Genomic DNA, 24,158 nt, shown 5'->3' on the forward strand with positions numbered 1-24,158 from the left:
TATATATATTAAACTCAGGTTGCTTTCCGTGTGATATTTTTGACAGTGCCATACTCGTTGAAACTTTCTGGCTTAGTTGGCTGCCATGTAATCGTGATTGTTGACCGACTTATTTTTCATTTAAAATTATGTCAATCAAAAATATTGGAAGAAACAAATTCAAATAGAGATATTTAATAGTTTCAGAGAAAAGTTTTTCTTTTTCTTTTTAATGGGAGAGAAGGTAAAGAAGGGAGAAGGTATGAACAATAGAATTAATATATCCATCTTGAAGGCCAATAAAAATTAATGTTAGTCTACCTTCTCGTAAAGGCTATGGAGTTTTCTAACTCAACTCATCAATCTGCTCGTTGGGGAGCATTATTGCGATGAGTACCATTATTGCGATCCAAGTAATTAAATAAAGAGGTTATAAAGAAGATGCCAACAACCAGCAGATCGACGTAGATAGAAGTTCGGACCATTGACTTAGTCCTAGTCGCCGCGGAGTAGAGTGATTTTATTTTTTCTTCACAAGAAATGCGCGCTTATCTATCGTTGATCTAGCAAAGCCTGATTGAAGCATGCACTTTAAAATCATATCCTTAATTTGTAGTCTATAAATACTTATCCACATGGATAGCTCCTCTCCATCATTTCAGCTACTCTTGCTTCTCTTAGTTCTTTATTTCCATATACCTTGAAACAAGTAAAGAGGCAAAATATCGATGGGGAAAACAAGAGTACTTCCGCTTCCTAGCTTAGTCTTCATCGTAGCTTTGCAAGCCATCCTTCCCTCCTCATCAGCATGGCCAGCGTTACAAGTTGGTTTCTACAAGTACACGTGCCCAGATGTGGAGAGCATCGTGAGAAATGTCGTGTATAAAGCTGTTGCAGCGAATCCCGGTATTGGCGCTGGGATTATACGGATGCACTTCCATGACTGCTTCGTTAGGGTATGTATATATATATGCTTAATTTCTTCTCACACTCACCTTCCAGATGAATTCGCCGTTGTTTAGCGCATATGTGATCAATAGATGATAGATAAAAGAGACATAGTAGTTTTCGATCTAACGATTTTATTGCGTTATGCTTGTTTGTAGGGCTGTGATGCTTCCGTCCTCCTTGAATCAGTCAACGGCATACCGGCGGAGAAGGAGTCCCCTGCGAACAAGCCTAGCCTCCGAGCCCAAGCATTCGAACTGATCGACGAAGCGAAAGCTCGGGTCGAATCCTCCTGCCCGGGCGTCGTCTCCTGCGCCGACATCATAGCGTTGGCCGCTCGCGACTCCGCTAACTTCCTCGGGGGGATCAATTATGACGTCCCTTCCGGCCGTCGCGACGGCAGAGTCTCCCTTGCTTCCGAAGTCCTCGGAAACCTCGTCTCTCCCTCCTCCAACCTCGACCAGCTCCAGGCTAACTTCGCGAGCAAAGGGCTGTCGACCGACGACCTCGTAACGCTCTCCGGCGCGCACTCGATCGGCCGCTCGCACTGCACCTCTTTCTCCAAACGCCTCAGCCCTCGGGATCCTACCTTGGATCCATTCTTCTTTGGATTCTTGAAATTTAAGTGCCTAAGAGACGGAGGCGATCGGACGGTGGATCAAGACATCGTTACGCCGAATAGGTTGGATAACCAGTACTACATAAATTTAAAAAATCACAGAGTGCTGTTTAATTCGGACGAGGCGCTGCTTAGTTGCCCGGAGACGGCGGCTATGGTGGAGGGGAACGCTCATATGCCGTCGGTGTGGTCGGCGAAGTTCGCGGCGGCGATGGTGAAGATGGGTAACATTGAGGTGCTCACCGGAGACCAGGGGGAGATCAGGAAGACGTGTAGGGTTGTGAACCACTACTAGTGGAAGTGCAATATAATATTAATGGTGTTCGCCGAAATGACTCTGCCGCAGATGTTTTGGGTGTCTGCACAATTGTATTTTGTTCGTAAATGTATTATTTCATGTGTAAAGCCTTTCAACAATAAGTGGATATGATTGTCTAACTGGTTAAATAATTAATTTGTTGGTTTATCCTTATATAAATATGGGTTTTTCTATTTTTGCATGTTATACCCTTAAAAGAAATCATACTTTCTAAAGTTGATACGAGTATATATACACTTTTAAGTATATGTTACTTGTATATATGCCACTCGATTACTTGTCAAATTAAGTCTTAATAGTTTAATAGAAAAAAATACCCTTAAAAAGTATAGACTTATATATAATACCGCCGAAGCAACTCCGCTGGGATGAGAAGTAGTCAAGCTTGATCGATTTAAATTATCGGCCCTTTCAGTTTCTTAAATTCAAAAGGAGCGGGTCAAATATTAATACGTCACTCTCTTCCAAGTATTAATTGATCAAGATTAAAAACACTTCTAAGTAGGAATGAGTTTCTCATATTCCACTGCTCGGTCTTCTTCTCGAGGCGTCTCTTAGCCATAACTCCGCCACTCCGTAGGATCCATCCGTCGACCCAGCTTTCGCTGCATTCTTGAAGGCTATAGTGATTGCCCAAATCTGAACGGGAGCTTCTTCTCTAACTCTAATTATCCTTTTTTTTATAAAGCCCGAAGGCTGAAGCAATTCATTAACACTTCACTTAAAAGGTTATAACATAGCCATTTGATATTAGGGATGATGGGGGATAGATTATGGCTCTTTACCTACAGTAGACAACATTATATTAGAAAATAAAACATCAAGTCCGAGGACACAACAATGAAACAAAGTGAAGAACGGCTCTGGCAAATTTTCAGGAGCAGAACTCTTCGAGTCAGCTTACGAATTCCATCAATCCAACAGCGGAGGCGGTTGACGGGGGCTTGTGGGCAGCGGCGAGCATGGGGTCATTAACCTACCAATGCAAGAGAGAAGCATAAGAAAAGAAGAGTTAAGATTCCACACCAGCCTAACCCAAGACAAGACAAGCCGAGCCCAAAACTCCAGCACACCACCATGCTTGCGGCCATGGCCCGAGCTCGAGCCAAGGACAAACCCAAGGCTGAGCTTCGACCAGGTGCTAGGACAGGCGGCACGGAGAAAGTCATGATGGGGAGGGAGAGTCACTTCCACCGGTCGAAGAAGACTTGGTGGAGGCAAGAACCCACCACCCCCTCGAGGAAACGGGAGTGTCCTGGGGAAAGGGAGCACGACAAAACCCTTGGCTACACAAGAAACAAAATGAAAAAGAGCAGCGATGTTGGTGCGACGGCGGGCAGCGAAAGTAGCAACATACAGAGAATACGATAAAGTTGTAGCGGGGGGAAATCAGCAATGAAGAGCATAGCAGTGAAACGGCGTCAATAAGGGAGAAGAGAACATGAGAGAGAGAGAGAGAGTGTGTGTGTGTGTGTAGAGAGAGGAGAGAAGAGAGAAGAAGAGAGGGGGAAGGAAAAGATGGGAGGAGAAGACTCTAGGGGATGGGAGGGGAAAGTCCTCACCAACGACGAGAAGAAAGAGCCCTCTTTTAGAGGGGAAAACTATACGCGCTAAATTCTAACCGAGTATGGCCGGCACAAACAGATAGCGTAGAGAATGCAAATTTTTGTATAGATTATTAATGATCTGGATATGGTGACTGCTGAGTAGTGCGCATCGATATCGATGACACCTGAGGGCAACTCCATGTATCCGAAGGCTTGATTTCCCAAGCTCGCCGCGGCGAAGGTTAAGTTGGGCAGCATCGACTAGAGCTGGAGTGATCAAGTGATCAATTACCTCGTCCATTTCCCATGCATGCACCCATGTTTATGTAGGTGTCACTGTGAGTTATTTTATGCATTGTTGAAGAGCTTGTATCTTTGTTTACCACAATAAAATCTTCCTGTTGCTATTCAATTATTATTTCACGATCAATAAGACAATAACGCATGACGCATAGGTCGGCGCTAAAATAGTTTTAAAAAAAATTGTTGCAACTTTCTGGAAGCTTTCTTAGCTACTTAGCTTGCATATGATAATAATTTAGCGACTTATAAACAATTTAATAGTATATCAACCACAAAAAAGTGTAAGAGGCAAATTCAAATAGAGATCTTTAATGATATCAGAGAGAAAAGGTAAACGAGAGGGTGTGAAAAATAAAATTAATACATCCAACGTGACGGTCAATTAAAATTAATGTTAGTCTATCTGGCAATAATTCACACGAACACTAGCAGATTGACGAGTTCAGGTTTGAAAACTTCATAGCATTACAGATTATCATCGTTCGATTTCCGTAGAAACTTGTATATCATGTGCGACTTATAACGGACCTTTGATTCAGTCCGCGCCTCCGCGGAGTAGTTATGGCATTGGATCATTGTTTTTAATTTTTCTCCTCCTTTTTTAGTCTTTTTATTTCGCAATCTGAAATGCGCGTTTTGACTTAGCAAAGCCTGATTGAAGCATGCACTTTAAAATCATAACCTTAGTTTGTAGTCTATAAATACTTATCCACATGAATAGCTCCTCTCCATCATTTCAGCTACTCTTGCTTCTCTTAGTTCTTTATTTCTATATACCTCGAAACAAGTAAAGAGGCAAAAGATCGATGGGGAAAACAAGAGTACTTCCACTTCCCAGCTTAGTCTTCATCATAGCATTGCAAGCCATCCTTCCCTTCTCATCAGCATGGCCAACGTTACAAGTTGGTTTCTACAAGTACACGTGCCCAGATGTGGAGAGCATCGTGAGAAATGTCGTGTATAAAGCTGTTGCAGCGAATCCCGGTATTGGCGCTGGGATTATACGGATGCACTTCCATGACTGCTTCGTTAGGGTATGCATATATATATGCTTAATTTCTTCTCACACTCACCTTCCAGATGAATTCGCCGTTGTTTAGCGCATATGTGATCAATAGATGATAGATAAAAGAGACATAGTAGTTTTCGATCTAACGATTTTATTGCGTTATGCTTGTTTGTAGGGCTGTGATGCTTCCGTCCTCCTTGAATCAGTCAACGGCATACCGGCGGAGAAGGAGTCCCCTGCGAACAAGCCTAGCCTCCGAGCCCAAGCATTCGAACTGATCGACGAAGCGAAAGCTCGGGTCGAATCCTCCTGCCCGGGCGTCGTCTCCTGCGCCGACATCATAGCGTTGGCCGCTCGCGACTCCGCTAACTTCCTCGGGGGGATCAATTATGACGTCCCTTCCGGCCGTCGCGACGGCAGAGTCTCCCTTGCTTCCGAAGTCCTCGGAAACCTCGTCTCTCCCTCCTCCAACCTCGACCAGCTCCAGGCTAACTTCGCGAGCAAAGGGCTATCGACCGACGACCTCGTAACGCTCTCCGGCGCGCACTCGATCGGCCGCTCGCACTGCACCTCTTTCTCCAAACGCCTCAGCCCTCGGGATCCTACCTTGGATCCATTCTTCTTTGGATTCTTGAAATTTAAGTGCCTAAGAGACGGAGGCGATCGGACGGTGGATCAAGACATCGTTACGCCGAATAGGTTGGATAACCAGTACTACATAAATTTAAAAAATCACAGAGTGCTGTTTAATTCGGACGAGGCGCTGCTTAGTTGCGCTGAGACGGCGGCTATGGTGGAGGAGAACGCTCATATGCCGTCGGTGTGGTCGGCGAAGTTCGCGGCGGCGATGGTGAAGATGGGTAGCATTGAGGTGCTCACCGGAGACCAGGGGGAGATCAGGAAGACGTGTAGGGCTGTGAACCACTACTAGTGGAATTGCAATATAAAATTAATGGTTTTCGACGAAATGACTCTGGCGCAGATGTGTCGGGTTTTTGTACAATTGTTTGTATTTTGTTCGTAAATGTATTATTTCATGTATAAAACCTTTCAACAATAAGTGGATATGATTGTCTAACTGGTTAACTAATTAATTTGTTGGTTTATCCTTATACTAATCCAAGTGTTGCTCCACGGACCACCAGCCGAAGCACTCCGCTTGGATCAAAGTTGTGGAGCTTGATCGATTTTAATGCTGGGTCTTTTTGTTTCTACATAGTAGTAGAAATTGTGGGCCCTTCTTAAATGCGAGAGGAGCTGGTCAAATATTAAGCCCCCTTTCTCCTCAAAAGAATATCTTATTCTTTATTGGGACAATTTAATCTAAAATAGCAAGTAAATATGAGATTAGTCATATTCTAATTGAAAACCTTATTCAAATTATTTCTCATAAAGTTTAAATAACTTTTTGACTAAAATTATTTTAAATATTCTCCCTCATCTCTCACTCATGCAATTTCACAAATTAAATTTTAAATTAAAAATTTTCCGCCTAAATTTTTGGCTCAATTTTTTTTTTCACTTATCTAGTCTCTCATACTATTCACATATTTTATTGCATACTTATAATTATGCATTGATTACTTAAAATAAAAAATATATATACCTACAATAATTATGGACATTTAATTTAAATTTATATGACAAATTAAGAGAATTTTTCTCAAATTTTTACTTCTTTTTTATACTTTACCTTCACTTTTGTACATCACTCTTCCAAATACAAGTGAATATATGAATGACTATTTCTAAAAGAAATTTAAAATTAAAAAAATGAAAAATAAGAATAGCTATGGATTGAGCCTTGTTATCGAGGACTAATGTATCACTTTTGGTGTAGCCGCATGTTAAATATTAATGAATTGTTGGGCCTTCTTATCTAGAGGATGTGATCACAGTTAGCCAACTCTAGGGATCATAAGAAAGGTCGTGCACAAAGTTATTCTAAAGAATCCGTTATCGACGGCGGCTCATTTGGATGTTCTTCCACGATTGCTTCGATCGTTATGATAACTCTCCTTCTTCCTGTCACTACTTCTTACTACTTTCTAGGTTATAGTACCGGTAAAGTACTCTATTAACTTAGTTTTAAAATAATGAGGATAAGATTGCCTATAGATAAGCTAACGCTATTCTGCCTCTACGGTTGCGATGCATTCGTTCTCCTCCTCGACTCAACCCATCGGAGAAAACCTCCGTCGCAAACAACCCTACCCTCCATGGCTTCGAAGTGATCGAGGAAGCGAAAGCTAAGCTCGAACGCCGCTGCCCGGCCGGCGTCTCTCTGTACTGGCGTCATTGCCTTCGCCATTGGCGGCCTCCCTTCTTAAACCTCACCCAACTCGAAGCAAAATTTGCAGGGAAAAGCCTCTCCACCGACGAGCTGGTCACCCTCTCCTGGGACCACTCATTCGCCCGCTCGCATTGCTCCTCCTCCTCCAGCTGCCTCTTGGCGTTCAACTCCACAGCGCCCCAAGATCCATCCGTGGATCCTGCTTTCGCCGCGTTCTTGAAGACCCAGTGGCCACAAACATGTGGAAGTGTTGATCCTACCGTGATGCAAGATACAGTTATTCCGATTACGTTGGATAACCTGTACTGTAGGAATGTGAATGCTCATTGGGTTTTGTTTATGTCGGACCAGTCGCTGCTGATCGTAGCTGGGAGAAGGCAGCGATGGTGGCGGTCAATGCAATGAATCCGTCGACATAGTCAGCGAAGTTTGTAGCAGCGACGATCAAGATGGGTAGCATCGACGTGCTCATCGAGTCATGTTGTGAACTAGAGATAGAGTGATCTACTACTTCATGCAATTCCCATCCATGCATGTTCGCATTGTTGTCACTTTGAGTTGATTTATGCTAGCTTTTGTTGTAGTGCCTGTATATTTGTCCTACCATACTTAAATTATCGTTCCACTATCAATAACGCATGATATATGCTTGATTCGGTGATAAAATAATTCTAAAAGAGTTGTATTACAATAATTAAGCAAGTCGGTTGCATGTGCATGCAGTAGTTTCTCTTTTAATTTGCTATATTGAAGTATACTTGGTCAATTAATATTGATATTTAATTTTCTCAAAATCAAAATAAAAAAGAAGAGGAAGAAAAGGACCGATCCAGAAAACGGAGTGAGAGTTGATCGAGATTAACATCTAGCCAAACTAATATAAAGATTGACACGTGAACAAACCCACAATTTTCATATACTTGTTAAACATTGGCTTAAATCAAATTATTTGCTTGAACGGACCTTGATGATGTTCGAACGTCTAGATTAGGGAAGACTTTGCATATTAAAAGCATTCAAACGTATGGAAAGGAGCTCTATTTTTCACCTAAGAGATCTATGACAATGAAAGCTAAAATTGATGCCAATTAAGAAAGATATGCAATTAATAACACCAAGCACTAAAGAAAGCTAAAATACCGAATTTATGTGTAAAAACCCTTCTCAAAGGAAAACTTCACAGAGCATGAATTTGAATCCACTATCAAGAGAATTGGTACAAAGCAGATCACCACAACAAGTCTTTGAAAGTTACAAGAATGTCATCCACAAGAAATCAATAATCCTAGCTTCAAATTAACAAATTTAGATAACACCTCAAATAGAAAAACCCAAACTTTATTGAAGCAAGAACATCCTTGTAGATGTGAAAAAAAAAAATCCTTGTGCCTTGATCCCAATCAAAAAATCCTCTAGTTGCAAACCCTTGTTGTATGTAGAGAAAAAAGTTTCATTTTCTCTTGTCTTCTTTTTTTCACTAAGTGGCATGAGTAAAAGTACCATTTTTAATAAAAATCTAACTCAACTACTTATTAGTCAAGTAAGTTACCTCATGGGGCTAGCCCAAACCAACTTAGTTAAGTAAACCTAACAAAATATGCCTTGGAGACATTCAAACACTCAGGCCCGAGAGCATTTTGCACATTGTGTTGATTTTTTTGGCTCAATTCAAGTTGGCTTTTGAAGTGTGTTTGAACGAGGCATTTGAATACATGAGCGATGATTGTATTTATAGAGACTTGCAAAAAGGCATTCGAATGCATCTGGATAGCCGTTCGAACGTTCCACCAAGTTTTTCTTTTGTAAGTCACACTTATAAATACCTTACGAGGTGTCAAAGAGTTAAGAGAAAAGATTGAAATGAGAGGGTTTTGAAGCAATAGAAGAGGGCTTTTGAGATAGCACTTATTTATTGTATTTGAGAGGGATTGGAGGCTTGAAAATATTTGTATTTGTAACTTTACTATATTTGAGGTTTGGAAACATTGTATTTGTATATCTACTAGTAGATTGAGGATTTGCATCACCCATGAATATAGGCACATCGCAAAATCACATAAATCTCGTATATTTCTCTTTTTTGTGGTTTGCATAGATTTGATATTTTTAATTGTGATTATTTTAAGTGATTAGAAGTTCTCTACATCTAGTATCTTTATTGTGAATTTTTTTTGGTATTGATATTAGTTTTATATTACTAATATTTATTTACTCTAATATATTATTATTCCTATTGGATTTATTTGTGAATGATTAAAAATCGCTTCTGCTACCCTCCACTCTTTTCAGATCGTTTACACAATACGTTGTAGGCCTTCGAATGCCCTCTTACATTCTGAATTGGCATTTCCAAGGCATTCGAACTAGTTTGCGATCGTTCAAATGCCTCAATGTTTTCTTCTCCATCAATCACCTCTATAAATAGTAAGTTGGGTTTTAGGGTGATGATGCAAGGGGAAAACTTGAGAGATATAATCATCATTATATCGAAGGAGATTGGAGTTGAAAAAACTATTTGTATTTGGATTTGATTTGTGAATTGAAATTTTGCATCGCCCATAGATATAGACATATCATTGAACCGTGTAAATTACCTTACAATAAGAGCTCATATTTCGTGATTAGAGTATTTATTTGCTATTTTTCTATCATTAACATTGTATTTTGAGATTGTTTTTTCAAATTGGATTGTATTTGTCTATTACTATTCACTAGTTTACTTGGGTGATTGATTGCTTCCGCTGCCTTTTACCTAATTGGAAATTTGCACAACAATAATTAATTTCTCTGGCTCCCTTTTTTTTCTATCCAGGTAATTGAATTGGTCAGATTTATAGGTCTACGTTTACTTCTTCCATTTCGCTTAACAATCAACGAAGCAGAACCATGCATTATATCTGAACTGTTCAGATATTAGTCATAGGTGTGAACTGTACTCTAGACTTTAGAGAAATTAACATATATATATATATATATATATATATATATATATATAAAGCTGCTTCATGACTCTCCTAACAAATTGCTTTGATTTTTCTGTGTTCATGACACTCCGAACGCTGATATAATCAAACGAAAAGCAATTCTTTTGCTTTCGATCACGTAAGCAGACCAAGTCTTGTCGTCGATTCTGTCAAGTAGATATTGTCCACTTACCTAGAGATAACTCAGATAAAGATGGGCTACCAAATTTACATGCATGGATCTTTAATTGCTAATTGTTTAACCCATATATACCAACTACACGCTTACTAGCTACGCTGATGCAATTAACCATGGGAGAGGAAGTGGTCCACTAGTTGATTTGGCAACTAGTGACCAACACATATAAGTAGGCAGCCAAGAGCCCAGTTCTTCTCCATCATCTCTATCTCTCTAAACAAATTAAGTTCGAAGAGCTCTAGCAACACAGAAAAGGCCAGAGATGGGTCTCAAAGTTCAGGTACTGCAGAGCTTCTACTCTCGCTTAATATTGTTAGTAGCAGTACTGGAGATCGCCTCGGCTTCCTTGGAGGTTGGATTCTATAGAAGCACGTGTCCATCAGCGGAGTCCATCGTGCGCCAAACCATGAGCCAAGCCGTGGCTCGAGACCGGGGTCTCGCCGCCGGAGTCATCAGGATGCACTTCCACGACTGCTTCGTTAGGGTAATTAATCTAATATCCCTCTTCATTTCTCTACTTGCACGATTTTTTATGCGCTCGACTTTCTTAACTAGTAATCTAATGAATATATAAATAAATAATATAGGGTTGTGATGCCTCGGTACTTTTGAACTCAATGCCCGGGAGCTCCTCGGAGAAGGAGTCGGTAGTAAACAAGCCGAGCTTAAGAGGCTTCGAGGTCATCGACGCAGCGAAGGCAGCACTGGAAGCCCAGTGCCCATCCACGGTCTCCTGCGCCGACATCCTCGCCTTCGCGGCCCGCGATGGCGCTTACTTAGCCGGCGGCATCGACTACCCCGTGCCCGCAGGCCGCCGCGACGGTAGGATCTCCATCGAATCCGAAGTCATCAACAACATCCCCTCGCCGGCTTTTACCGCCGACAAGCTTGTCGATAACTTTGCAAAAAAAGGATTAAATCCTATCGACATGGTTACTCTATCCGGTGCGCACTCCATCGGTCGCTCGCACTGCTCGTCCTTCACTCAAAGGCTGTACAATTTTAGTGCAACCCAAGTGCAGGATCCGTCGTTGGGTCCCTCTTTCGCTGACTACTTGAAGGCTAGATGCCCGCCTTGGACGGCGAACAACGACGACTTGACGACGGTGGAGCTCGACGGGGTCACGCCGACGAGTTTGGATAACCAGTACTATAACAACTTGTTGGATAATAGAGGAGTGTTGTTTTCGGATCAAACGTTGCATGGGAACCCATGGACGGGAGGTCTGGTGGAGTTCTATTCTCGGTTTCGGGGTACTTGGGGTGCAAAGTTTGCAGACGCGATGGTGAAGATGGGATCTATTGACGTGCTCACTGGAAGCCAGGGGGAGATCAGGGAGAGGTGTTGGGTTGTGAACTCCTACTAAGTTAGATCGGTATACTGTGTGTTTCAATTGTTAATGTTGTCTCCGTTAGTAAAATTTGATTGTTACGTGGAAATAAACCAATGTAGCGCTTGCAACTTGTAATAAAGAATAAGAGCATCTATTCAGATATATCGAAAGAATATAATAATGTGTATATATATATATATATCTATTTTGAATGAGATGCTAATTCCAATAGTTGTGCTCAAAAGCCCTTTTAATGACTAGAGTATACTATAAAGAAGAGATATTTAAAGCATTCCAAGTTGTATTGTTTTTTAGTTGTTTCCAAGAATATGAATGGGGTTGGAAAAGGCTGTAATTACTAATATTTATTTCTTTATTTTTTCCTTCCGCAATTGCTGCCTTGGCCATCTATAATTAATTCAGAAAGATTACTGTAATAAATAAGTCTAATACTAACATGATTATTATGGGCCGGCCCAACCCAAATGGTTTTAGCCTAACTACTTAATTTCAACTTAGGTCTAGATGATTGGATTGAAATGCTTAGTGGGCTTGGTTCGCCATTAATCCTATGTTCTTTTTGTGTGCACAGAATTGGCTGGGTTTCTTGGTTACATGCATATATTTTATTTTATTTTATATCATTTGAGAATCCAAAGATTAGATAGGAGATACAGATATAGAGATACTTAGATTTCACCAAACTCTAACCAATATATTGAACCGAGCTGGGTACGAGGATTAAATAGGCCTAAGTACAAGGCAACAGCATCCTAGATTCCAAATTCTATATATCGAGGATGCAGAGGATCCTCTGCCCGGGCTGTTCGCTTTCCGAGTAGCTGTAGAAGTTGTATTATTCCTTTGACCAGCTTATTTAGTGTAGTAATTTAATATGCTATCAGCAAGTCGGTCTCAATTTGTAGTGAAAAAAGCAACTTGGTCTTATAAATAAATAAAAGAAGGTTGGTCTTTGTGGTGATCATCGATCAGCAGGAACGCAGAAGTTATAGCAGATGGTTAGAAAAAGTAAAACATTAAAGATGGAGTATAACGAAATTACATACGAATAAAAAAGGCGAAAACGAAGTAGATTCATCAGTAAATTCGAATGGTTGTTACTAAAATCAATACGAAATAAGATCAAACATTATTGTCATCAAAGTTAAATACCAACAACCACATGACATGTTATATTTTGAGAAATTAGACAATAATGACGGTTTCATTCAGAATACGACTCATCTTCTTCCTCTGTTTTAACTCTGTCTCTCTCTCTCTTCTTATGGCGGCTAATCTTTGGATTTTTATTAACAAGAGGGAAGAGAAATATCTCAAGTAGACTTCTCTCGGATGACACGGCTGCTAAACACGCTTTAAAGGTATCTTTCCACCCTCGGAGGAGACAATAAAAGAACAAAGAGAAAAGGAAATTTGATTTATTATATGGGCACTAATATCTTCTCCACAGCTCCACTACACTCGAAATACAAGCTTATGAAAGTTATTCTCAAATATGCCCCTCAATGTAACTGGTTTGAAACCTAATGAAAAGAGGAGGTCCGATCAGAGCCAAATATTGAGGGTTATTGTTTGGTAGGAAATTATTGGGTCCTTAGTCAAACTATAGTTTTCTCAGGGGCAAAATAGTCATTTCAGATTCGGAGAAAAAGTATACTATTCATGCAATCCCGCCAGCTAGGAAAGCCATCCAACTTCCGTGACAGCCATCCCACGTGCTCCAGTCGGCGATTAGGGTCAAAGTTTTGGGAAGGAGGTGAGGTGAGTTTTTGACCAAACTAGTTCTAATTTTTGACCAAACTAAGTTGTCCAATTTTTTTTGTTTAAATTAAAATAGTTTGTTTTTAAAATTTATTATCAAATAAGATTTAATTTACAGTTCAGGTATATAAATTTTTTAATTTAGTCTTTCAATAGTTAAGATTAAAAAAATATGATAATAAATTCAACGTTTTTATTACAGTAAATTAGATCCTATTTAATAATAAATTAAGCTGCACTCTATTTTAATAAAAATAATTAAAAGAAATCTGGTTTGGTTAAAAACTAGAGGTAAGATTACCTCCGCAATTGTGGTAACGCTTTTACGTAATAAGATTTCGTAACTTATATCTGTAACCAAACTGGGCGGTAATCTCACCTATATAGCACTACGGCTGAGACATTTGCAAATGCAATCCAGACAAGCATCCGTCTTCTACTCTACTCTCTCTCGGAGGCCATTATCTTGGGCCTCCTTTGCTATATTCCGTGCCGTCGCTGGATTTAGATCTCCGCTGCCGGATCGAAGGACGGTATCGATCTTCTTCTGGGAGTTTGAGTTATCGAAGATTTGATTTTAGGTGAAATTTCGTTCCTTTTTCTCGGTGAAATTCTAAGATCTCTATCGATCTCTTCTTTGCTGTCAATGTTGTTCACTTGGGATGTGATTCTGTGCCTTTGCTTCACTGATCTTGGAGTTTTGAAGCTATTTCCTTTCGATTCGTCAAGTAAAGTGGTGCGGAGCTATTGGTTTTTTGGGTGTTACTACTCTTGCTGCTGATTTCTACTTGCCCTTCTACTGATAGAGCTTGTCGGCTTGGATTTAACTAGTAGAAATAATTACACCATGGAGAAAGATAGATATGGTGTCGAATTGTTTTATGATCTTTGCTGTCATGAGTTGTTTTGTAGAATGAAAAATTAGGATTTTGGTAGCTGCCAGCCTACCCCTATATTCCTATATCATATTTTATAACGGAGCACGTTGATCAACAATATTTTGTGGAGTATGATCAGTTTTTATGTTTACTATGTTATTGAAAGTGATCGGTGGTGAATTTGATTGGTAAAAACACATTGGTGCTAAATTGTTGTGACCATATAAGATCTTATTTTAGTTATCTGATTGGAGTTATATCTTGGTGATTTGAGTGCGACCATCTTATACGTTTTAGCTACTCTATTATTATGTTTCCTCGACGAGATACTGGTTAAGTTTATGGACCTACGTATAATTTGATGTCTGTAAGTCTGCAGGCTACTTGCAAGTTAGGATTGACATTTCTAGTTTGGAATAATTTTACATACCTATGCAACAAAGAGCAACATCTGATTTGTGATGTTTAACCTTATAATTGAGGACCTCGTGTCATTACTGCATCTCCACAACAGAAGAGAAAAATGTGTTGGGAGTAATATGACACATAACATATAATATGTGATCAGACAATTGAACGGTAAAGATATTCTCGTGGAGAAGATAAATGCCGCAAGCAATGTGCCCGAAAGAGAGAGGTTTGCAGTTAAATTAGTACGTTAGATGGCTAATCAAATTTGCATCTTGATATTAGAATAGATTGGAATCTCTGACTATAGGCTCTGAATTGGTGATTGCTTGTGCATTTATGGATGATCGGATCATTGGGAGATAAGAAGTGTATCCTAATAGCAACTATTCTTTTTAAATTTCTGGGTTAACCTTTGCTTCTGAAATATGACCTTCTACAGTGCATAAGTGTATGTGCCATTTACTTAATCTTTATTTTGAAAGAAAGGAGCATTTAAATCTCTATATTTAGGCAAATTCAGCACTTTGTCTGTTTGTCTCATGTGCTTATGCTTTGTATATAGATGGATGGATTATGAAAAATTGCCATTAAGATGATTAGTTGCATCTTCAACTAGAGGTGTGCTAATTGTATTTTTTGAGTTGAAAGGTTTGATCTAAACAACTCTTTTTGCATGTAATCATCTGCGTTATCATTAGTTTTCTTCAGCTCTTTCCCTTAAATGATCAATTGTTTGTTTCCCAGGAGCTGCTTCAAAAGAGAGCATGTCGTGCTTCGCATGCTGTGGGGAGGATGATACCCAACAAGCACCTAATCATGGAGGTCCTTACATGGGAAGCCATGCAGCAAGTAATATGTTTTCACATGATTATAGACTTCTAGCCTTTACTTTTAAGAAAAGATTAATTCTGCATCACTATACTGTCATATTTGCTTGTTAAATTTATCACATTTGTACTTCGCTGTGAAATCTGATGGTTGAGAATCACTGAGCAGAGAGCGATGGAGCTTATCGTGCCTCGGATCCAACCCCAAAGGGTGCTCAATCTGTGAAACCACAACCTATCGCAGTTCCACCTATCACTGTAGATGAAATAAGGGAAGTTACAAAAGGTTTTGGGGATGAAGCATTAATTGGTGAGGGCTCATTTGGTAGGGTGTATTTTGGTGTTCTGAGAAATGGTAGAAGTGCAGCCGTTAAGAAATTAGATGCAAGCAAACAGCCAGACCAAGAATTTTTGGCACAGGTTTGTTGATGATTCCTGTTGTTTGCATTTTCATCTAGCATGATTTCGTGTTTCTTATAAAGGATTTACAGGTGTCTATGGTGTCAAGGCTGAAACATGAAAATGTTGTGGAGTTAGTTGGTTATTGTGTCGAAGGAAATCTTCGCATCCTTGCTTATGAGTTTGCTACCATGGGGTCTCTTCATGATATTCTTCATGGTATGAAACTATCATTCTTAAATTTGTCAATTTATGCTTGGTGAATTAGATACCTCACAAGTTTCAATATTGCAGTTTGCTACCAATAACATGATACTTTTATGGTCATGACCTGTGAATCTGTATATATTCCATTAGTACGGCAAAGCTATTTAATTTATATTTCGTTACTGTACTTTTTGTTCTGTTTTATCCAATAGTGCATTAGAAAAAGGGAAGCAAAAAGAGAAGATCATATGTCATTCTCATGTTTGCCTGCCTGCACCAACCTTTTCTGTGTCTGATGTATTACATTAATTTTGTCTTTCTGAATTGTTTTTTTCAGTTCACTATGATGTGCATCTTTAGGACATATCAAGCTTTGAAAATTCCTACTTTCAGGATCTTTAAATTTGTTAGGCTATCGCCATGTACTATCTTGGCATGCTGTATGTTGACTAGTAGTGAGAAACCAACCATATGTTGTATTAGCCAACTCAGTTAGCAGCTTAAAGAAAGAAAGACTGCTTTCAGATTTCCCTATTAGTGAATAGTTTTTATCTTTCTTTATTTGCTTACGGAACTGAAAAATGCACTCCTATTTCCTGTGCGCTAGAGAAATTTGGCAGTTTACCGAAGGAACTCATATTTTATTCTCCAGATTCGTCAAAAGTATCTGCGAATGGTTACCATTTACTAGTAAAATTCAATCTAGAAGTTCAAGAAAATTCCAGTTGCAAAAAATGTGACGGTATTTTCCTATGGTTTGAAAGGTGTGGGTTATCCCTCCGACCTAGAGAAGATAATCTAGAATATTTTAAATATATTTAGTTTGACTCTTGCCTTTTTAAGAATTGACTCGTTGTGCCTTCCTATGGTTTGAAAGGTGTGGGTTATTGCTCTGACCTAGAGAAGATAAGCTAGAATATTTTAAATATATTTAGTTTGACTCTTGCCTTTTTAAGAATTACTCATTGTATTCCATCAGAATTATGGTTGCAGCTAAGTTGCCATGTGAGATCCCTATTTTCCAGCTAGCTAATTACAACTTTTCAATTACATTGTTTATTTTTCTTCTATAGGGCGTAAAGGTGTTAAAGGTGCACAACCTGGTCCTGTTCTATCATGGGCACAACGAGTAAAGATAGCTGTTGGAGCAGCAAAAGGACTTGAATATCTACATGAAAAAGCACAACCTCACATTATTCATCGTGACATCAAGTCCAGCAATGTTCTACTATTTGATGATGATGTAGCAAAGATAGCAGACTTTGATTTATCAAATCAAGCTCCTGACATGGCAGCTCGCCTTCACTCTACTCGAGTTCTTGGAACCTTTGGATATCATGCACCTGAGTACGTTCCAGTAAGCCCAGTAGTTTACACTTGAGATTAGCTCAAACTAGCATTTGTTCATATGCTTGTAAGTTGTAACTCTATAAAAGGCACCATCTTCAATCTCAATTGGAGGCGATTTTGATTCAATTTATCTTGAATGGATTGGCAGGTATGCAATGACTGGACAGCTTAGTTCTAAGAGTGATGTGTACAGTTTTGGTGTTGTTCTTCTGGAGCTCTTGACTGGAAGGAAACCTGTGGATCACACATTACCAAGAGGGCAGCAAAGCCTTGTCACATGGGTAATTTTGCCTTCAATTTGTTCTCGTACGACATGATTAGGCAGCTTTTATGCAGCCAAAAGAGCTTTGCATCATTTTTGAAACTTCATTTTTTTGGAAAGAGATACAATTATGATGTCATGCTTGACTTATAGCCATATTAAAAACATGCAGGCAACACCGAGACTAAGTGAAGACAAGGTCAGACAATGTGTTGACTCGAGGCTGGGAGGAGAATATCCTCCCAAGGCTGTTGCCAAGGTAGTTGGTGTAACTTTGTCATATTTTCGTCAATCTTAAAACCTGCTTTGCGTAATTTTATGCTATCTGAAGATTTTATTGCCAGGGATCCGCATTCTATCATGAAACAAAATAAAAGTGGGGATAACACAACTATTATTTTCGTAAATATTGAAATTTCCCTGGTCTGCAATCTTCTAGTAACAAGAGGGTGATTTCTCTATATACCACGGTCTACTAGTTCTGTCCTTATTTCTAATCATGTCAATTTGCACGATCAAGGTTGGATGATGGCTGGAATGTTTGGAATGTTACTTTTCACGTACTAGCTGCTTATTAGAACTTTGTCAATCCACAATCTTTGGAATGTTACTTTTCTAGGTTATCTGACATTGTCTTTTTTGTTTAAATGGAAACAGCTTGCTGCTGTGGCTGCATTGTGTGTGCAATATGAAGCTGATTTCCGACCAAATATGAGCATCGTAGTCAAAGCTCTTCAACCCCTTCTGAATACACGGTCTGGCCATCCTGGAGAATCTGCAGGATTGTGAAACCATAATTATCCAGATCCTTTTTTTTTGTATTTATCAGCGAAATGCAATCCTTAAGCTTGTTATCGCATTGATGGCCAATGATTTCATCTCATAGCTGTAGTTATAAGGGTCATTGCTGTACCTACGTAAGTTAAGATTTTTTTGTGTAACGGAAGACATCCTTTGCCAATAAATCCTGTGTGACTTGCTTGTAGAATCTCTTGATTATTTGCTGTCTACTGTATTAAACTTTGTGCTTGGCGTGCGATAAATATATCATGTGTTCAGTTAGTATGCGTTTTTCTTGGTTAGATGGGTCGTTTGTGTATATTTTATTCAGTACCATAATTCACGCGATTAAATAACGTGGAACAATCAAATATACGAGGAAGATAATGACAAGCCACGTGTGAGCCATTTGATTCTTTGAACGTCAAACCATTCCTTGATCAACTCATGAAATTCAAACTTGGCATGAATAAATTAAGAGACAATTATATCAGCTATGCTAAGGACCTGGTTGTGGATTTAGAAGGCCCAAGACTACTATTCATTGCTTAAACTATGATTCACATAAAGATAAGCATGAAGGTAGATAACCTGCACCTTAAACAAAAATAGTACTAATGCTTCTAGAATTCAGCTAGATTGCTGCACAACTCAGAAACACCAACTAGTTCATCTCTGCAACATAGCCTAGATAAGTTACCTACTCCACAGATAAAACTGTCTGACTAAATACTGGACTCTGGATTCCTTTACATATGAGCAGCGAAATGAGGGGATCCTTTCACCGCTTTGCAATGATAACTAAAGCCAACATAGACATTGAAACAACAAATTTGAAGCCAGAGCTTTCCCAGAAGTTCTGATTGACACTGCAGCCGGATCCATTTTGCTGCTTCATAGCTAGTTGATCTCTCAGTTCTTTCAGGGCCTTGTCTCTTCTCTCTCCCATCTACATGTGCAAGAAAATATTGGATACAATGTGAAAATAAGGAAAAACGAGTAGGTAGCTTCCAATTTAAAGACATCTTCAAATCAGGACTTGCAAAATCATTGATACAATGACTTTAAAGTTCAGAAATAAATTACCCTCTGAAGTTTTCGCATCTGGGATCGTGATTCTTGAAGACAGAATTCAAGTTTCAATACCCTCTTTTTCAGCTCCTGGTCAGTCCTCTTGTGCTTTTCCAGCTGTTTTATAAGAACAGGAAACACATATATAAGAAACACGACACTGCAAATGTGAAAGAGCATCAGTGTTAACATCAGCATGTCATACTGGTAAAAGTAGGACTCACTTGCGATTCTAATTCCTCAGTTTTATGCTTCCAATGCGCAGACAATATCCTGATTTCATCTCTCAATCTGGCAATTTCTTCATCCTTGGCATTCAAATGCTTATTTATATTCTCAAAATTCTTTGGTGAAACTTCTGCTAAAATCTTTCTGAGCTCACAATCTTTGTTATCTCCAGCTTTGGCAAATGCATGCATGATCTCATTCTCTATTCTTACAACTTCATCTTTCAGTTGCCTTTGTGAGACTTCCCTTGTCTCAAGATCCTTCTGAAGATGTTCTAGCTGCTCACCTAGCTTGTTGACTCGGATCTCATGCTCTTTTAGCGAACTATTCTTCTCATCGAGTTCTCTCAATAACGAGAGACATTGAGATTGTGCTGACTGAGCTGATGCAGCACTTGCTTCTGCAGTGGCTTGGGTGATTGAAAGTTGTGATCTTAAATCATCCAACTCTTTAAGGTACTGTGATGATAAAATAACATTAGGAAAAAAAATCAAATATAAGTATCATAACAGGGAAGAAAACCCAATATGATATTTGTAAAGGGTTCAGCTATATAGCCTAAAGTAAAGGATGGAAGTAAAACAAAAGATAGCAAATATAGTAGTAATTGTAACTGTATAAGATGGATAACCAAAAAAAGGATAAGACAATTAGAAGAGGAATCCTCTTCAGACATTATAATTGAGGGTTGTTGATTGTGCATGCATGTCCCCCAGACCCCAGTTTCTTCTGATGATTTCATTTTGTAAAGGAAAAATACATACAAGGCAAAGAATTTGGTAAGAACTACAATCACAAAATAAAGATTATGGATATGATTAAACAAACTAGATCATAAGACAAAACAATACTGCCAAACAAATAGTAATAAGAATGATAATAATGCTAATACACAGTTACACACAAATAATCCAACAAGTAAAAATATATAAAGCGTGAATAATCCTCATAGTGGAAAAGTACTAGAGAATATATTACATTATCTCTGATGCCTCATGTACAAAATAGGCACTAAATGCTGAAATACAAGCCAAATCATGTAGCACAATAAACTCCAAGAAGCATAAGAATAAACCTTTCACCTGTTCGGAACTAGAAGCAGATGACCGCAATTTCTCGTCCCTCACTTCCAAACACTTCTGCAACTGTACCACTTGCTCCTCCATGCTCCTTGCCTTCGACTCAGCAACCTACCAAAAAACCAAGGAAATTTCTTATCACAAACACCCATGACCAAAGAAGCAAATATCACCTTCATGATAAGGTAACACGAAACCGACCTGCCTTGTCCTGGCTTCCTTAGCAAATGACTCTTCCTGTGAAGCCAACCTACATCTAACGTCCTTAAGCTCTGCCGCCAGAGAAACAACGTTCCTCCTAAAGCTCAGCTTCTTCTCATTGAGATCCTTCAATAGCGGATCAACCTCCAATGACGCCGCCGACATCACCAGTTCAAAATAGAAGAATTCCTCTTTACTCTACCGTGCAAGAAAAAAGTCCAAAGCAACTCCTTCCAGAAATATATGACAGCCTGCGCTAGAAGAAACAGGGGCCTCAAAACTTTTTCACAGCAAAGTGGATGGGTTTAACTCCACAAGAAACCCTACCAAGCAGTTTGCAAGCCCATCAAAGGTTTGAAAGTCCTCTTTTTTTTTTTTTTCTTTTCTCACAGCCGGCACTGTTGCATTAAATTCGGATGGCATACCAAAACAAGCAGTAGCTTTCAATACAAAATAATATTGAACAATTAAACTAAACAGGATAGGATTTTTTTTTCTGGATGCCAATACTAGCGTGTGGATATAGCCTACTATAAGCTCACTCAAAAGGAAAGAACAAATATTCCTTCAAAAAAAGAAAAACTTGATTCGACGAAAAAGAAACAGAAAATAAGAAAATTAAAAATAAAATAAACGAACCTCCTACTCTCCCACAAGAAAAATAAAATCAATCAAAGCAGCGAGTACAAAAATCTTTGCAAGCGTTCCGGTCACGAGTAAAGCGTCTCTTACCAAACAAAACCTCGAATAAATCCAACACTAATAGAAGGTCGAGATCACGAGATTCTTCTCGCCTCCACCGCAGCTTTCCGCATCTAAAACCCGGATGAATCCATTTGAGATAGTTTCACCTCGCTTTAGATCAACATAAACACCAAAGTAGAATCTCTCCACTCGCCTCCTGATCTCTCTCTCTCAAATATAAAGCTTCTTCTCCCATCGAACACATGAAGACTTCGCTACAAAAGGAAACTTAGGGTTTCTTGGATCGAAACGACGAAGGTTTGGGAGACATATTTCCGAGAAGAAGCAAAAGAAGAGACTGCGATTAATGAGGTAGGGTGGGAGCAGAAGATAGATACAGAGGAGAACCGAGAGTTGCGTTGTTTATTTAAGGTTTTACTTATTTATTTTAAATAGGTTAGGTGTAGTACGGACTCATCCGAGGCTTAGGCTCGGATGCGATCCCTTGGCCCTTCGTTCGAATCACAGCGCGGCAAATCCAAATTTCGACTTCGCTCCCGGCTGTCGACGTACACGTGGCGGTCAGGATTCGACAGGTGGGGGTCCTTTTTATTGTTGGATGGACAAAAATACCCCCAGCTAAATAAATAAGGTCAGTGCCTTAATTTAAAAATTAATTAGGCATCGGTATCAGGAGCGGCACTGCTACCACGTGAAGTGCTGGTGTGAAATTGAGGAGCCACGCGGTGAGTTAGAAAGCCTTTGGCATTCCTATATAATCGACTCATCTTATCCCTTGCATAAGTTATAATTCTAATTCTCGTTTTATTACCACCCTTTTTTATTTTATTTTTTGGTAATTATGAGATGTATTTATAATAAATCTTCGACGACAAGAGTGTTGTTGCTAACTTAACCTCCAAATATTGTTGGTAACTTATTAGTCTACTGTTATGGTAGATGCATTCTCCTGTACATTGAATAATAATTATCTAAGAAGGCAATTGCGTAGTCCTGCTTAAATTCACCATAGATTTATGGTCAACGGAACTTGCCGAGCTCTATGTCGGCGCTTATTAATTAAATAAGGTTGTTCTATCATATGGACTTCGTTATATGCGTAGTAATAATTAATGTGACAGCAAATTCCTTTGCGTTCGAGGGTGGTGACGGAACTTATCATCCGGATTCCATGTAATTGGTCAGAGTTGCCACTCTTGTTTTACTAATTTCTACCTGTCGGATTAAATCAAATCCAAAGTTTGTTGATTTTGACTGCCGCAGTGGTGTGTCAACTCTAAGAATCATGGCGACGCAGAAACCGTAGTCCGTAGCTCTCTTTCTTGGATTTTGGGTTTGCTGTCCACGTGGCGGCTTTATTCGGAATTAAATAATTGGGCCCCCCTTGTTGAGGAGTGAGGACTGCAACAAAAGACAGTAGAGACAAGAATGGGAAACAAATTTTTATAACGAGACTACTCTACAATGAATGTCCATCAGGGTCGTGTTAACTTTACCAAATTACCCTTTCAAATCCGAAATAAAATTTTGTTTGGTTGGATTTGATTTACGATTTGGGGATTTTTAATAAACAATTAAAGTATATGTGCAGACTGCTCAAGAGGGTATTTGTTTATGAGGTGGGGACCAGTTGGTGCACATGGTCATTAAGAGGGAGATGCCTTGAGAAAACGCATCATATATTCATTCATATTACTATCTAGTATCTTTCTTATTGGTCCGAATGGTTTCTGACCTTTTTACACCGTTACACGGCTCAAGGAATAATAGTTCGTTGTATTTATATCATCAGTGATCACGGGCACCACGTGAACCTTACCTTCCGTTCAAGTTGTTAGAGAAGCTACGGTTTCAGGTTAGAATGCGATTTAGACATAATTAGCTCTTTTTTTAATAGGTGTCCGTACATATATAATACTGTAGAACAATAAAGATGAATAAAATTAGTTATCTCTCTTTTCTTTTCTTTTTTTTTCTTTTTTTTTGGATAGGGGAGTTAAAAGTTGATCGTTATAAGTCATTACTCTTGTGGTGATGTTCAATAGTTATATGCCCATCAAGCTGTTGGAAAAACATTATCTATAATTGTGAATCTTATCCTGTCATAATTCCCCCTCCACTCCACCTCAAATGCCATATACCCTAACATCACCGCGTTGAGAAATTCCCACGTCGCACCACAAATGAAGGACGTTGCACAAGAGCCTGTGTCCCCGAGGGATGAAGCATAGCATTAACTTATGTCACGATTCATTTGTGATTGTCATACCGAACCATAGCATTCAATGACCTGACCTCCAATTAAAACATCACCTCTTGAATTCGAAATCAGGCACAAGGCCATGCCTCAGTGCAAGAAAATTTTCGGAAAGCCACATCACAACTTGAGTGATAAGACTCCACGAAAGAATTGGCTTATTTTTATGACAGACCATCAACTTGTACATCGACAGTCTAGAGTCCCA

The 24,158-nt window shown here is 39.2% G+C and overlaps 5 protein-coding genes across 10 annotated transcripts; 4 read left to right on the forward strand and 1 right to left on the reverse strand.

Moving 5' to 3' along the window:
- Positions 1 to 558: 558 nt before the first annotated feature.
- On the forward strand, positions 559 to 2,018 carry LOC140782149 (peroxidase 2-like). The gene is made up of 2 exons (XM_073128577.1): positions 559 to 935; positions 1,086 to 2,018. The coding sequence occupies exons 1-2, from the start codon at positions 708 to 710 to the stop codon at positions 1,839 to 1,841; spliced, it is 984 nt and encodes a 327-aa protein (XP_072984678.1). The 5' UTR covers positions 559 to 707; the 3' UTR covers positions 1,842 to 2,018.
- A 2,424-nt stretch (positions 2,019 to 4,442) lies between these two features.
- LOC140782193 (peroxidase 2-like) lies at positions 4,443 to 5,802 on the forward strand. Its single transcript, XM_073128640.1, has 2 exons — positions 4,443 to 4,749; positions 4,900 to 5,802. Exons 1-2 carry the CDS (start codon positions 4,522 to 4,524, stop codon positions 5,653 to 5,655), a joined length of 984 nt encoding a protein of 327 aa, XP_072984741.1. The 5' UTR covers positions 4,443 to 4,521; the 3' UTR covers positions 5,656 to 5,802.
- Positions 5,803 to 10,374: 4,572 nt separating this feature from the next.
- Positions 10,375 to 11,675, forward strand: LOC140782189 (peroxidase 5-like). The gene is made up of 2 exons (XM_073128638.1): positions 10,375 to 10,663; positions 10,767 to 11,675. The coding sequence occupies exons 1-2, from the start codon at positions 10,442 to 10,444 to the stop codon at positions 11,544 to 11,546; spliced, it is 1,002 nt and encodes a 333-aa protein (XP_072984739.1). The 5' UTR covers positions 10,375 to 10,441; the 3' UTR covers positions 11,547 to 11,675.
- Positions 11,676 to 13,648: 1,973 nt separating this feature from the next.
- LOC140782462 (pto-interacting protein 1-like) lies at positions 13,649 to 18,617 on the forward strand. The gene is made up of 8 exons (XM_073129040.1): positions 13,649 to 13,876; positions 15,329 to 15,433; positions 15,581 to 15,831; positions 15,903 to 16,029; positions 17,091 to 17,364; positions 17,516 to 17,648; positions 17,802 to 17,888; positions 18,287 to 18,617. The coding sequence occupies exons 2-8, from the start codon at positions 15,349 to 15,351 to the stop codon at positions 18,416 to 18,418; spliced, it is 1,089 nt and encodes a 362-aa protein (XP_072985141.1). The 5' UTR covers positions 13,649 to 13,876; positions 15,329 to 15,348; the 3' UTR covers positions 18,419 to 18,617.
- A 303-nt stretch (positions 18,618 to 18,920) lies between these two features.
- On the reverse strand, positions 18,921 to 22,097 carry LOC140782463 (nuclear envelope-associated protein 2). Of its 6 annotated transcripts, none has more exons than XM_073129044.1 (7): positions 21,721 to 22,068; positions 21,316 to 21,386; positions 20,989 to 21,239; positions 20,791 to 20,898; positions 19,705 to 20,166; positions 19,496 to 19,597; positions 18,921 to 19,358 (listed from the first exon to the last, which is right to left on the reverse strand). In XM_073129044.1, exons 3-7 carry the CDS (start codon positions 21,151 to 21,153, stop codon positions 19,191 to 19,193), a joined length of 1,005 nt encoding a protein of 334 aa, XP_072985145.1. In that variant the 5' UTR covers positions 21,154 to 21,239; positions 21,316 to 21,386; positions 21,721 to 22,068; the 3' UTR covers positions 18,921 to 19,190. The 6 variants fall into 6 exon arrangements, with proteins under 6 accessions (XP_072985145.1, XP_072985147.1, XP_072985143.1 ...); XM_073129046.1 differs by having other exon boundaries at positions 20,989 to 21,244; XM_073129042.1 differs by lacking the exon at positions 21,316 to 21,386 and having other exon boundaries at positions 21,721 to 22,097.
- Between the last annotated feature and the right edge of the window lie 2,061 nt (positions 22,098 to 24,158).

This window comes from Typha latifolia, chromosome 2, assembly GCF_019914945.1.
Source record: "Typha latifolia isolate L0001 chromosome 2, TyphaL0001v2, whole genome shotgun sequence".
In the NCBI taxonomy this organism is placed as follows: Eukaryota; Viridiplantae; Streptophyta; class Magnoliopsida; order Poales; family Typhaceae; genus Typha; species Typha latifolia.

Coding starts and splice junctions, on each gene's coding strand:
- LOC140782463 (XM_073129042.1), bottom strand. CDS start 21,153: ATGTCGGCGGCGTCATTGGAGGTTGATCCGCTATTGAAGGATCTCAAT. Junction 20,167..20,790: donor CTGCTTCTAGTTCCGAACAG/GTGAAAGGTTTA, acceptor TTATCATCACAG/TACCTTAAAGAGTTGGATGA. Junction 19,359..19,495: donor AGATGCGAAAACTTCAGAGG/GTAATTTATTTC, acceptor TTGCACATGTAG/ATGGGAGAGAGAAGAGACAA.
- LOC140782193 (XM_073128640.1), top strand. CDS start 4,522: ATGGGGAAAACAAGAGTACTTCCACTTCCCAGCTTAGTCTTCATCATA. Junction 4,750..4,899: donor TCCATGACTGCTTCGTTAGG/GTATGCATATAT, acceptor GCTTGTTTGTAG/GGCTGTGATGCTTCCGTCCT.
- LOC140782462 (XM_073129040.1), top strand. CDS start 15,349: ATGTCGTGCTTCGCATGCTGTGGGGAGGATGATACCCAACAAGCACCT. Junction 15,434..15,580: donor CATGGGAAGCCATGCAGCAA/GTAATATGTTTT, acceptor ATCACTGAGCAG/AGAGCGATGGAGCTTATCGT. Junction 16,030..17,090: donor TCTTCATGATATTCTTCATG/GTATGAAACTAT, acceptor TTTCTTCTATAG/GGCGTAAAGGTGTTAAAGGT.
- LOC140782149 (XM_073128577.1), top strand. CDS start 708: ATGGGGAAAACAAGAGTACTTCCGCTTCCTAGCTTAGTCTTCATCGTA. Junction 936..1,085: donor TCCATGACTGCTTCGTTAGG/GTATGTATATAT, acceptor GCTTGTTTGTAG/GGCTGTGATGCTTCCGTCCT.
- LOC140782189 (XM_073128638.1), top strand. CDS start 10,442: ATGGGTCTCAAAGTTCAGGTACTGCAGAGCTTCTACTCTCGCTTAATA. Junction 10,664..10,766: donor TCCACGACTGCTTCGTTAGG/GTAATTAATCTA, acceptor TAAATAATATAG/GGTTGTGATGCCTCGGTACT.